Raw genomic sequence first — 14,584 nt, 5'->3', positions numbered from 1 at the left:
GTGGCGAAAGTGATGTGGAGAAGTTGCTGAGGCTGAGGACTTCAGTAGAGCCCCACCTCCTCATGTTCCTTTGCTCCTGCGCGGGCGAGAGAAGGGAGCAGGCACTGAGATATTTTCCCATTCGCTCGCATCCACAGAAAATGCGGACAGGATTAACGCCGGTGTGGCGAGGCTCTCGATGCGAAACTGCGCTCTGTTGAGTGGGAAAAACGCAAAGGGAACCCCCAAGTGTGCAGTAAACAGTGTCAAAAACAGACGTAATTGTTCTGTTTTGGTGGCTTGATGTTTCGCCGCGAGAGAGCAACTTGGACGAAACACTGAGAAAAGATAGAACACTTAGGAAATTATCTGAGCTATTTCAAAACAGAGAGAAGAAGCGGCGGTGTTCGGGTCGCCAACTCGCGTTATTTTATCTAAATAAATCGGAACATTTTCGATACATCTGCTGAGACTTATCATTTCCCCAGTAGAATACATGATGGATGACTGTGAGATCAAATTGGCACCCAGTCGTGGAAATGGAGAGGAAAGATAATATTACTGCTACTTATGGATTTTCTCCCAGTCGAGAGATTTTGTGCTTTCTTGACGTCTGGATTCTTTGAAGCAGGGGTTTAAGGGTTGACGCACCTGCCTTGGGTATCATCGGAAGACACGTTATTTTTCTATCCATGAAAGAGAGCACTGGTCTCGCGTTTCAACACCGGGAGCTGGCCCCTGACAAGAATTCTTCACCGAAGGTATGAACTTTACAGACGTGACTCGAAATAATAATCAAAAGGTGTTAGAACGTAACCAAGAATAAGCCTCAGAGTTGCCCAATCTTGCTTCGCATTCATGGTGAATCATAATATTTCACGGTCCACTTTGAACTTGTCTATCACATTGCCGAGAAACTGATATCCTACCAAACAGTTAAGCGCATCAATCAAGACGTAAGATTTTCATATTTGAGTAGATAGATAGGTATCTGATTATTTCAGTGAAAGAGTGATTTGGGTAGCACTGGAAGGAACCTTCGATTTTGTAGACTAATAGCAAGGTAATTGGTCGATTATTACATGTCTGGACATATTTTCTTCTGAGACGTTGAGTTTGTTAATGTATAAAACGCTTCATTGATATGGGTATTAGTTTTTATAGTTTCAAGTGATGAGTTTACGACTCCGAATACCTCCACACTGCAGTCTTAGTCTCACTGCATTTCTTAACGGATGACCACGACTGTTATTCTAGTAAGTAATTTAATTTCTTGATTCTTTAATTATACTACTCGCCTACACCATCGTGTGAAATACTGAATCTTTGATTCTTGCTTAAAAAGCTCACCGAAAACATAAAATGTCTCCTGTCACGCAGAATTGACCGATTGAACACTACACAACGGATGCCGTTTATCTGAAAATCGTTGTTTTTTTTTTTGCCGGTATTTCGTCGATCCGTTACAACGGCTTCGAAATTATCATGTGGGTCTTATTACATGGTTGTGCGTTGTTCTAGCCGAATACTGGTCGTGGTTATGCTCTGTTTTTAGAGAAACTCATGTGAAATCAGCCTGTGGCATGCCCCAGCTGCATCTCCTCCGTCAAACGTCCCCAGTTGAATTGAGGCCCTAGTGTATTTTATTGATGGTTGGTTTGTATAGGCCAATTTCAGATTATGGGGCATATTCTTTGTGTTTTGACTAGCTTTTAAAGCAACATGATTATCTCAGGTTGTGATGCATAAATTATGACGAACATTTACCCATCCACTTAGTTGTGGCGTAGGGTTTGAAAGCTTCCTGCTCCATGACTAGTTTATTAACGAGTTATCAGTTGAAGCCATTTAGCAATCAAACCTATGGTGTGTGTTAGAAAAGCTTACTTGGTATTGGCTTGGACGTTGGTTGCAGAATTCCTTGGTTTGCTTCGAACGATTAAACCGGATCAAGAGGTATAATTGCATTTTGAATGATTTCTCACATACAAAAAAAATCCTTAAGGTCCAGAAGTGTGAGTTTGTTAATGTAAACAGTTTTCAAGGATGCTTTCAAAGATCCACACTTCGGCTTTACTAATACCTTGACCAACCAACTTCTAATATGATGCTGTTCAAGGCCACACTTCAGTTTGCCATGTTATTGTTTCATTGTAACTACACTAGCAGAGCTTGTACAGTATGATAGTAAGTAAAGAAAAGACACAGTACTTTGATGCTTTGTGCTTATACTAATGTTATGGTTAGGATTTCGATTTGAGTTACTGTACATGTAAGTGCAAACTGGTAATTGGTGTGTTTCATCATAGCAAATGGTATAATTACAGTGTGGTGAATGTAAGGCCTCTGCTGTAAGTAGACTAACATCTGAAGCAGGAGTAGATATCTTCTAATAGTGTTAAAAAGAGATCATGTTTCCGGGTTGGAATAAGCTTAACAGATCAACCTGTTTCAGGATATAATCATGTTGTTATCTGATATTGCACTTTACTGGGAAATACCATTTCCTGTCTCGTTTCATAGTAGCTGATGGGATGACATCATGATTTTTTTCTACCTGCCGATTGTGAAAAGATTGGCCAGCTGAACTCCCTTTAAATATCCATTGTTTCCAACTGTTCTGTTTGTTATAGTGTTTTGGTATAAGAGAGGGAGCTAATGACCCAGATGATAACTAAATAAATACATCTAATTTCATGGTCAAACTAATTGTCAATGACCTGTACAGGAACTCATAATGGTTGAAAAAGTGTATACGTGTATGCTCACTTTACTCCTCACTGGCATGTTGGGGGACATTTTGTTATGCTTAGACGGCTTGAGTAGACTGTTTTTCATTTTGAATGCAAATTACAAAGCAAATAGACTGAAATGAAAGGGATAGCGATGGCGTTGTTGAACCCATGCGTGTTTTGCATGTGTTTGGTTATAACCATGACATCTGGACTTCTGGTCTTCATATTTGCAGTCAATGACATTTCCAACTCAGAGCAATATAAATTGTGTCTGTTTTTGGAAATATTATGTGGAGTGCATAGTCAGCAACACATCATTTGTGTAGTGAGTGTCCGTTCACTTATCTGAAACAGTGTGTAAGCCCAGCAGATTTTGGAGAATCTCTTATCTGGAGGACGTTGTTGTGCACTTGTCAGGGTTTTGGGGAGGCAATTTAGTGGACAGCTCTACAATGAAGTATATAGACTAGCTTGCTCTAGTGTTTCGATGAAGTGATAGGAGAGGTTGAAAGGCCAAGTAGGAAACATACTTGGTGTGACAAAATACCTCATTAAATGAAGTCTGCGGTGTAATTTAGTCGCTGCAATCTGCACCGTTTGAGATAGAGCCGGATAATGGATGACCTGTAATGTGAAACATGGATGGAAACTCTTTGACCATAGTAGGAGGTCATGTTGGCCCAGTGGTGGGACCAATCTCTTTCAGCCATTCTTTGAAATGTACAGTAATTATCACAGGAAATGCTGCCATTTTAAAATGTCTTTGTGATGGACTGTCTTTGGTAGGGAGCCAGGATTGTTGGAAAGCGTAGGGTGCAAACAGGCCCAAGGTTTTCTGCTTTTCATCTCATCTGTACTCACCCACTACAAAGCCCACACGCTACTCTGGGAATGAGTTTCATAGAAATCTTACAGGATTTCTTTTGTTCAGCATTCAAAGCAAAGGTAGCACAGTGGTAATATTGATTTGGAGGGCACACAAACACACTCACACAAAAAGATGAGTCAGGAAGCATTCAACTACAATTTGTTTTTCTCTATGTACTTCCATCTGAAATGCAATGCAATATATGCAAGCCTTTTTTGGGGGCGGGGGGTGAGGTGGTTGCACAGTTTTTTGTACTACACTCATTTTTGGTCCTGCTTCTCTTCTAACAGTTTTTAGAACAATGACACCATTCCAGCGCTGACAGGTCCGTCTTAATGCAGTGTAGTGCTATTGTTGGCAGCTTTTTGAAAGGCCCTCTGGTTACCTTTTAATTGTCGTCTTTAATGCTCATTTTCTCATTGACAATGAATGGGGGTAAGCAATTTGTCTCTAGTGGCACAATTATTAGACACAGCCACTTATTTTCTACTTGCAAACTATTTTTAACTTTGTACAGCTATAAACGGTCATAAAATGTGCCTTGCCTTTCAGAGATATTCAGATTTATTTTAGGTTAATCAACTGTTCAGTCAATATCAGAATGCTGTGGGATATCAGAATGATATAGTGAAAAGGGTGTCATTAACATTTGATCCATTGCATTTTTGGATTTTGTTGTGTAAGGGTCAGAGAGGCCCGCAATGACACAAATCAGACTGATGGGCCACTACCTTTGACAGTGGGGAGTGAGGACATACCTGTGACTAATACCTACAGTATCTTCATCCATATGCATGATATAGGCCACTGACATTCAAAAGAAAAAGTGTCACTCCAAACTTTAAAAAGTTTAGTTACTAAACTACATGAATATACTTGATCGGAGAGCATGATGTGGGTAATTCCACAGCCGAGGTACCACTAATGTAAGTAGTCTTGATTGCCATCTTTTGCTGTTAAGAGAAGGCAAAGACAACAGATGTTCTTTGGAGGAACAAAGTGGTCAAGTTCTTTCCAAGATCTCGATAAGGTGCATTGCACAAATGAATGGAGACCTTTAGCTCATTTTGAACTTTGACAAATTCATATTTTTTTAGCAGAGTTAGTCCGTTGTCTGCCTATATGTGCCAGAATGCTAGTGGGCCATTGCTGTTAGAGAATTGCAACCCTGCGCTTGTTAGATTATATTTATTGCTCATCCAACAGGTGGTACGAGAGTCAAATCTTTCTTTTGTAAGGCGAAGTGTCAGCATCCACAAAATTGCATAGGTTGCGGTTTGCAACAATCAACTGCTGTTGTGGCATTTCCTCACGCAAATGCATGCCTAGTGACGTGTCATGCCATCATTCCATTCAAATCGACAGTAGGCTGCCCCTGCAAACACAAAAAGGGACACATCAATAACCTAGCAATTAGTGCGTCAATAACCTACTCTTGGAATCTTAACATATCCAGAGGAATTGGATTTTTGATTGGATTTCTATGCCTGCCCTAGTTTCTCTACTTTTGTGTGGCACTTATTTGTTATCCCTTTGCAGTGATGTCGCATATCAGTCATGTGCAGCATGGTATTGATTTGTGGGGTGCAAAACTGACGCTGCCACACATGCTCTGGCACTGGTGTTCTGTGTAAACACGTGTATACGAGGGTCATCAACAAGAGCACTTGTCGAAGCCCAGGGATGTTAGAGTTCAGCCCAATAAACTGTCTGCACTCCCTTTCAAGTCCAAACAAGGAGTGTTCTCACTCAGGAAATAATTAAAGCCCGAAATCATTTGCAGCGTGGTGGTGAGGAAGAAAAAATAGAGAGAGAGCAAGGGGGAAGAAGTGAATTCTCTCTTGCTTTGGGAATATGGATCAAAGCTGAAGCTAAAATAGAGGCTAGTGATTAATGAGAAGACCTAGCAGGTTAGAAATCAAACATGAGCCTTACAGTGTGTAAATTAGCTCGTAACGGCAGAGCAGGGGATGGAGATCTCATCAACCCCTAAAGTAAATCTGTGCTCGGAGAGATAACAGCTCTGGGCCCCTTGCTGCTACAACACCCACCCCTAACCCCCCAGTGAGGAAGCGGAGCATGGTGATTGGGTCATCACAGTGGGAGCACTGTGCCATCCTTGAGATGAGATGCCCATGAACATCTTTCCTGTTGCTATATAGACCTGTATCTTCTCAGTAGATCACTGTAGCCTTTTGTAACGCACGTAATGAGTGTGGCTGGGAATTTAGATTGCGTGAGGAATACGTTTTTCACATCAGCCCATATTATTACAGAACGTATTGTATAATGTGAATGCAGGTCAGGAGCTAGCCTATTTGTGTTGTAAATAACACAAACCAGGCTCAGCTGTTGTATAGAGCCAGGATTTTACATTCCTTCTGAATGAAATTGCCGTTAAGAACTGCCTTATTAGCCGTGTTTGGTCATTAATTTCCAAAGGCAGCTTAGCTTGTACAGCCAGTCAAAAAGGTGATAATTAGTAGTTTTGGTGTGGTGTTAACAGGCATGATTTAACTTGGGGACATATGATCCAGCACCATTTCGAGGAGTGAAACTTCAAAGAAATTCATGTAAAATATACCATAAGCAGAAAGATTAACGAGCACACGTTTACCATTGAAACATATATGCAGAAATGTGGAGATGTAGTTTGCCTGTAATGTCTATCGTTTATTTCTCCCTTTACATTTTCATCTTAATACCCTAAATGCTTTTCATCCAGCTGATAGAAATGTCTGGTGTTGGAAAATTAAATGATGAATAATGTATGATATTGAGTATGAAAGCCTTTAGTTTAATGACTAGAGAGAGCATTGTCTAGGAGGCCAGGAGCACTCCAGCACCCAAAGAACTTTGGTATGCGTAAGTATGTCTGATGGTGAACCTGTGTGTGCCTGTTTGTGTGTGTGTATGTGTGTGTGTGTGTGTGTGTGTGTGTGTGTGTGTGTGTGTGTGTGTGTGTGTGTGTGTGTGTGTGTGTGTGTGTGTGTGTGTGTGTGTGTGTGTGTGTGTGTTTCGGTTGGGGTTGGGAGTGAAGTCAAATTGCACAGTATCTATCTCTGGATATTGTGAGTGTTCTAATTCCTGGATAGCAAAAAAAAAAATTGTGGAAATGAGTGCAAATTAAGTTATTTTTGTTGAATGATAATTTTGAGCCATGTACTGTATTTATTGTTAACCACACACGCACGCAGGTAGATATTATATTCATTTTTAGGGGGATATTCAACTGAACTTTTTTGTAGTAGAAGTTGTAAGTAGTAGTAAAGTAGTATAAGCAGTTAACCTCTCTCTCTCTCTGTTTGTCTTTGGCTCTGTTTCTGTATGTGTCATAGGCTAGGGTGTGGCTGTCCAAGGCCTCCATGGATTTTCCTCTGAGAGCGCTCATACTGTGGGTCCTTCTGCTGGACCCCTGTTGCATGGCAGTCGTGGGTGGAGTCATGTACCGGGTTCCCGAGGAGCAGCCTCCCAGCACATTAATTGGAAGCCTGGCATCGGACCAAGGCCTGCCAGACAGCGGCCACCTGTACAAGCTGGAGGTTGGCTCTCCCTACCTACGGGTCGATGGCAAGACAGGGGACATCTTCACCACCGAGATCCCAATCGACCGCGAGACCCTGAAGAACTGCCGCAACAAGGGCAAGCCTTGCTTCCTGGAGTTCGAGGTGTCCGTCACCGACCTGATTCAGAACCAGAGCCCCCGGCTGATCGAGGGTCGGATCGAGGTGCAGGACATTAACGACAACACACCCCAGTTCAACTCACCAGTCCTCACCCTAGCCATCCCAGAAAACACTCAGAGTGGGGTGCTCTTCCCCATTCCGTTGGCTACTGACCGAGACACGGAGGAGAATGGAGTGTCAGACTACAAGCTATCCGCCGGACCGGATGCTTCGTCGCTCTTCAGCCTTCAGGTGGCCGAGGATCGTGGCGAGAAGATGCCCCAGCTCATTGTGTTGGGAAGCCTTGACCGCGAGCAGAAGGACTCGTATGACCTCAGCATCAAAGTACTGGACGGGGGAACCCCTCAACGCCAGAGCAGTGCCTTGCTGAGGGTCGTCATCACCGACTCTAACGACAATGCACCAAGATTCGAGAAATCGTCATACGAGGCGAAAGTTGCCGAAAACAGTCCCATTGGACACTCAGTGCTTCAGGTAAAGACAACTATTTTCCATTCTCTTGTGACTCTGGTTCCAAGAACACAGCGTTTAAAGCCTACAGCAATTTAGCTATAAGTGACTGGAATGTGGAGCAATGTTTGGCTCAACCTGGGTTTCAGGTCACTTTGTTGTCATGTGACGAACAAATGGAAGCTGTTTGTGTTCTTGACCTCTCTGGTGAACTCAGTCCCCATCTGCGGAGAGCCTACAGCTTCTTTAAGTGGTTTTCTTATAAACTGAATGCTGAGTGGTTTACAGTGGGACTGCAGGAGTCCCTTGGGACATGCCTGTTTTTCATTTACAGAGAGCCCAGTCAAGCACAGTTTGATCACCAAGCCTCTCATATGGAGATCATTCAGATTCACCAAGGGACACTGCTCAGTACAGTGTTGCATGAATCACTGATTCTCCTTGGGATGATTACAGTAAAATGACTCATTTATTTAAATCACTGAGGAATTATTGTCCTTCTTCTGCTCTAGGTGCTTCCCCCTAGGGCATTTACTTTTCAGAGTCTTTCCTACAGGGAGATTTGTTTTGAACGGCTACATTTTAGGCTGAAGCAAAAATGACATCCATTTGTCATTCCTGTGCCTTTGTTTTGCATGTCTGTTTCTGTTTGATAGCCCCCCTGATAATGAACTGTTGTTTCCACTCACTGAACATGTTTTGGTAGAAGGAGCAGAATTGTAGATTTATATTTGAATTGAACATAAATGAAAAAGTATCAGAATTGACAAAATGTCTCTGATTCTATTTATTTTATATTATACTGTATATTTAGTAGTAGTATATAAAAAGTATACGTATGTATTTAAAGAGAGTTCATGAATACTGTAAATAGAAACATACAGTATTAACAAAAAAGGTTACACACATGCCCAAAAAAATATTGTCACACATGACGTTAACCACATATACAACCAAGACCTAAATAAACTGCGGTTAATACACATCTACGGTTAATACACATCTACGGTAAATACACGTGTTTGTTTCATACAGCAGTATCACTTGATACATTTGCTGAGGAACCGTGTAGAATATCACATGAGCACAAACTGCACATTTAAAACTGTTGGTGAAATGCAGGGCTGTTTGACCACTTGCTCTGATTTGAATGCATTCTCTAACATTAGAGCTAAGCCCATCTCTTTCTGATTACAGGTGAAGGCTAATGACTCTGACCTTGGTCCTAATGGAGAGATTGAGTACACCATTCATCAGGCAACTGACCCTGTCCCAAAACTTTTGAGGATCGATCGGTCCACTGGTATTATCTATGTTAAAGGGCCACTGGATCGGGAAGAGATCAACAGTTTAAAGTTTTATGTGGTTGCACGGGATAAAGGACCGGCGCCCAAGTCGTCCAAAGCATTTGTTGAGATTGAAGTGACAGACCAGAACGACAATGCCCCAGCTGTAGAGATCCGTGGAATTGGCTTGGTGACTCACAGTGAGGGAGTGGCAAATATTTCTGAGGATATGCCAGTTGGGACTGCAGTTGCCTTGGTCCAGGTCTCAGATCAGGATGAAGATGAGAATGCAGTGGTGACTTGTGTCGTTGCAGGTGATGTTCCATTCCAACTGCGCTTAGCAAGTGACTCCGCTGCCGAACACAAGAAGAAGTATTTCCTGCAGACTACGACCCCTCTCGACTACGAGGACATTCGGGAATATCGGGTCCAGATAGTTGCTGTGGACTCAGGTAACCCTGCTCTTTCCAGCACAAATTCGCTGAAGGTGCAAGTGACTGATATCAACGACAACTCCCCCATCTTTTCACCTTCCCTGTTTGAGGTTAACTTTAAAGAGGAAAACCAGCCTGGAGAGAAGATTCTAGATGTGGTTGCCAAAGATGCTGACAGTGGCACCAATGCAGAGCTCACCTACCAAATAGTTGCGGAGCCCTCCATTAATGGTCTTTTCGAGATTGACGCTAACACAGGGACAGTACGAGCACGTAGTCCTCTGGACAGAGAGCACAAGGAGAGGTATGAGTTTCAGGTTGTTGCAGCTGACAAAGGACTGCCTAGTCACAGTGGTACAGCCACAGTCGTGGTCAAGGTACTCGATCGCAATGACAATGAGCCTAAATTCATGTTGAATCGATACACCTTCTCAGTCATGGAGAACAGGCCCCCCCTTAGCCCAGTGGGCATGGTGACTGTCATGGACATGGACAAAGGGGAAAATGCTCAAGTGCGCCTATCAGTCGAGCCAGACAGTGGGAAGTTTATTATCAAAAATGGCACAGGGACAATCCTGTCCAGCATTTCCTTTGATCGAGAAAAAGAGAGTAGTTACACATTCCGTCTAAAAGCTGTAGATGGTGGCGATCCTCCTAGGTCATCTTACGTAGGTGTGGTGATCAACGTCCTGGATGAAAATGATAACGCACCTATTGTCATCAAGCCCTCAAACTCGTCCTTCAGACGCTTGTCACCATTAGCTGCCCCAGACAGCCGTGTGGAGGTTGTTGAGGCTGAGGATATGGATACTGGACCCAACGCAGAGCTTGTTTATAGTATCACAGGGGGCAACCCTCATGAACTCTTCCACATATCCCCATCCGACGGTGAGATTACACTGGCCAAGGAACTTACGCGTAAACACAGTGGTCTTCACCGTCTTGTGGTCAGAGTGAGTGACAGGGGAAAACCAACTCGTCACACCACTGCCCTCGTGCACATTTATGTCAATGAAACCATTGCAAATGTCAGTCTTGTGGAGGCACTGGTCGGACACAGCCTCTACACCCCGTTAGACATGGACATTGCTGGTGATCCTGACTTTGACCCAGCTCATAGAAGTAATATCCTTTTTGGGAGTTTAGCAGGTGTGGCTGGAGTCATCCTGGTGATAGTGGTGGTGGTGTTCATCCGGCACCGCATTCAGCGGGAGACTAAGAGTGGCTACCAGGCTGGTAAGAAAGAGACCAAGGACCTCTACACTCCAAAGCAGGGGCCTAAGAGCAGCAAAGGCAAGAAAGGTAGGAAAGGGAAGCCGCCAAAGTCCCCCAAGCCCCTCGGGGAAGAGGAAGAGGTCAGTCTCCAGAAAAGCCTGAAGTTCAACCTGGATGGTGTCAGCGACAGCCCCAGGATACACCTCCCTCTGACATATCCTCCTGGCAGTCCAGACCTGGGTCGTCATTACCGCTCCAACTCCCCCCTTCCCTCCATTCAGCTCCAGGCCCAGTCGCCATCAGCCTCCCAGAAGCACCAAGCAGTTCAGGAGCTCCCTGCTACCAACACCTTTGTGGGGACCGGTGGGGATGACAACTCCACTGGTTCAGACCAGTACTCGGATTACAGCTACAAGGCCAACCAAGCGAAGTACAACAGCAAACAGGTAAGGACATTTTATTATATTTATGTGATGCAAATCTCTACCTTGAAGAAAGGAGATTAATTTAGTTTTTTTGTTAGGGTGGGGACATTTGGGGGGTTTTGTGGGTAAGGTGTGGGAATAAAGTTAAATGAATTGCTGCTTTGCCCAAGTGTGGCACTAAGGATACTAGAATTGCCATGCATTTTCCAAGAATACAAGAGCATTCTCTGAAATAAGAAAAGGCCTATATGTTGTGCTAAAGGAACAAAACGCATATAAAGTTGATTTTTTCTGTGAGCCTTTGCATCCTCTTCAGAGTCTTCGAAGATTAGTGTTTGGCCAAGGTTCAGGCATATGTGTTTATATTCAATTGTGCAGAGTACAAGTGTCATGGAGATCCAAGACACACATTTGCATATTTTCTTTGTCATACAGCTAACCTTAGCATACTGAGCATACTGACATGGTTGAAACAGTAGGTTTGTTATTTGGAAGCAATGCTTGTAGTCGGGGTACTCTGCAGAGAATGTTGTTTAGCCGCATAGAATTCACAGCTTGTTAGATTTGTTTGTTTGTGTCCTTTATGACCATTTTTAATTTATTTTCTTCGACATTCCTAGATAAGTCCTCCTATTATCTTAGGTTATTTGGTCTGGTCAGCCGGCCGGCAGAGGTTAAGTAGAGAGGAAAATGTGCATATCTGCCAGTTCTCACATTGTCCCTATGGTTTCATTAATCTGCCTTGAGCGTAGGGAGGGGTCGCTCTTGCCAAAGTTACTCGCACAAAATCTTTTATCTGACCTCCGGCCATCCCCACAGGTTCCATCCACTTTTTTCCCCTCAACAACTGCTTTTGAATTAATAAGGATTATAAGCTGTCTGAATGATGGCCAGTAGCTGTGAGAGAGGCCCTTTGTTCTTATGAAGAGGCTCTGACCGGAGGCTTTATGACATGATCTGTAGTCGTGCACATTACTCTGCATTTAAGGACCGCCTCAAGTGGATAGCACTGGCTATGGAGATAAAGTAATCGTTTCTGCCTTTCTTTTCTTTTCTTTGTGTGTATGTGTGTGCGTTTGCATGTGTGTGTCTCTCTGTGTATGTGTGTGTGTGTGTGTGTGCGTGGGTGTGTGGATGTGTGTGTGTGCACGCTTCCGTGTGTGTATGCAACATTCTGTGTCATGTTCATCCCTAAAATTGGATTGAAATTAATTGTTGGTTTAGTGATGCCGAGCCGAAACACAGACGCCGTCAGCTTGGAGGCAGTCAGTTACCAGTCAGCAGTTTGGTAATTTCAACAGATGTTGGATGACAGTTGGGGCGACTGCAAGCCCTCTAGTCAGTGGAGAGAACGCTCACCCACAGTAGCTCTGTCTCGGTGATGGACAGCATATGGCATGGAAGTGACAATAGACTGGAGACGTGCAGTGTGTGTTTGGTGTTATTCTTTGGAGGGTAGTGTGTGTGTGTGTGTTTATGTGCTGGGGTGAGGGCTTGTTTGCCTGCACTTGGGTATGCATGTTCTTTTTTGCATGTTTGTCAATTGTCTTCATCTCATTGTGCATATGAGCTTATGCAGATTATGCATACTTTCCTCCCTCCCTCTCTCTCTCTCTCTCTCTCTCTCCTTGTCTTAGTGCCGGTGTGTCATCAGGTGACTGTGCACCTGTGACTGCTCTGAGGTACCTCCGCCTCAGTGTAAACGTCTGAAGCGCATCAGCCTGACAGCCGCTGTAAAAACACAGGCAGATGTTAACTCATGTGACATGTCTCGGCAGATGTTAACTCATGTGGGGGTATCCCTCCCCACATCAGGCGGAACAGATTGACCAAAATATATAATTAAGTCTTTTGCCAAGCCTAATGACAGATGTGAAACCACCACACTGGAGTGATTGTTATACGGGCAACAATGACTCACTGTGCGTCAGTAATCGTGTGCAGGTGAATGAAGCCGAGGCCAGTGAACTGCAGACTGTTAGTTCCCTTCCAGCTCTCTGTCCATGCCAATCTAGTGCCCTGGTTTGCCAGTGTCTTGTCATCCTAGCTTCACAGACCTGGCGTGCCGTTCAGCTTTTCTGTTATTTTTTTTTGTTCCAACTCTTTAAAATCGTATTAAACAGGACTTGTGTATCAGTCACAGTTGCTGCAAATGTTACATAAACTGTGAGCGCTCAATTTAGAGCGCCCTGGACTGGCTCCAGAGAGAGAGCCCTCCTTGTGACTTGTGAACATATCAGCAAGCCAAAAGAAAAGGGTTTTCCCAATGTGCCCCTGTTCTCTGCCCTCCAAATGTCTCGGATAATGTGACAGTTTTCCGAGGGAGCGCACCAGCTCTCTCCTTGTGGCCAGTGTTGATAATTAGCCCGGTGGTGGCAAAGATCTAACACCTTCGCTCACATAGCATTTTAATGATGCGTCCCACCTCCTCACGCTGGAATAAAAAAAATAAACCCTACATCACAGTGCGGGCAGACATTAGCACAGAGAACAAGATCAGAAGCAGAGACCTTCCCCGTTATTTTTAAGTGGGCGTGATGAGGGCCTGTGAAGCTGTAAATCTGTACTTAAATTAAATCCGCGCAATTAAAATGCCTTATTAGTCAGAGATAGCGGAGTCTTGTCCCCACCGCTTTTGCCTTCTCCACTGTATAACCCTCCACACATACCCTCAACACCCCCCACTACCACCACCACTCTCAGAGGGCCCCCTCTTCATCTCTCTCTCTCAGGCCTCAGATTTCGGGGGAAGAGTGTGAGAGGGGATTTTAGGCCTCTGGCTTAATGAGAGGGCCTGATAGCCTAACCTGAGTTATCAGGATCAGGGCACGTGCACACACACACACACACACACACACACACACACACACACACACACACACACACACACACACACACACACACACACACACACACACACACACACACACACACACACAAACACACACACACACACACATACTTACAGCAGGCTGATGAAGTTCCCCATATACCACGCTTTTACAGGGCACGGGTGAAAGAGGGAGGGAATGAGGAGCTCTGAAAAAAAAAGAGAAACAAAGAAAAAAGAAAGAAATCCCCTGCACATAGGATGCCTTATACCTGAAAAGCAATCTGGCCATACAAGCCCTTATGCGTGTGTATTTGGTTGTCTGTCTGTGAGTGGGTGTACATGTGTGTACCTTTGTGCGTGTCGTTCTTTCTCTCCAGCATGATGTTTATCACTTGTTTCTCATTTTCTTTCTCTCTGTGGCAAGCAGACACCATGAGATCTGAACACATTTGTTGTCAGCGCCAGTGCTTCTCTGTTGAGCGGCCTCTCTTTGTCTCCCCTCATCTCCTGCTCTCTTGAGTAGATTATGCTCTCCTGTGTGTCAACTCCAATGCGACAGTGCGCCACTCAGTTGTGGAGAGAGAGAGAGAAAGAGAGAGAGAGAGAGATAAGGCTGAAGCTGTAAAATATAATGTACAGTACCTTTGCCTTCCCCTTTAAAACTCTGCCTCTG

At 44.0% G+C, this 14,584-nt stretch overlaps 1 protein-coding gene across 1 annotated transcript in view; it reads left to right on the top strand.

The window, feature by feature from the left end:
- Window positions 1-671: 671 nt before the first annotated feature.
- The window catches only part of pcdh1a (protocadherin 1a), a gene marked incomplete at both ends in the record, with an annotated part of 62,205 nt that continues 48,292 nt past the window's right edge, over window positions 672-14,584 (top strand). Inside the window, 3 exons of the mRNA XM_080854157.1 lie at window positions 672-740; window positions 6,921-7,742; window positions 8,916-11,099. Coding sequence (XP_080710283.1) covers window positions 672-740; window positions 6,921-7,742; window positions 8,916-11,099 — 3,075 coding nt within the window. The remainder of the gene's footprint in view (window positions 741-6,920; window positions 7,743-8,915; window positions 11,100-14,584) is intronic.

This window comes from Sprattus sprattus (genome assembly GCF_963457725.1).
Source record: "Sprattus sprattus genome assembly, chromosome: 1".
In the NCBI taxonomy this organism is placed as follows: Eukaryota; Metazoa; Chordata; class Actinopteri; order Clupeiformes; family Clupeidae; genus Sprattus; species Sprattus sprattus.
Note: the sequence above shows the minus strand (reverse complement) of the source record. Positions and strands in the feature narration are given on the sequence as shown.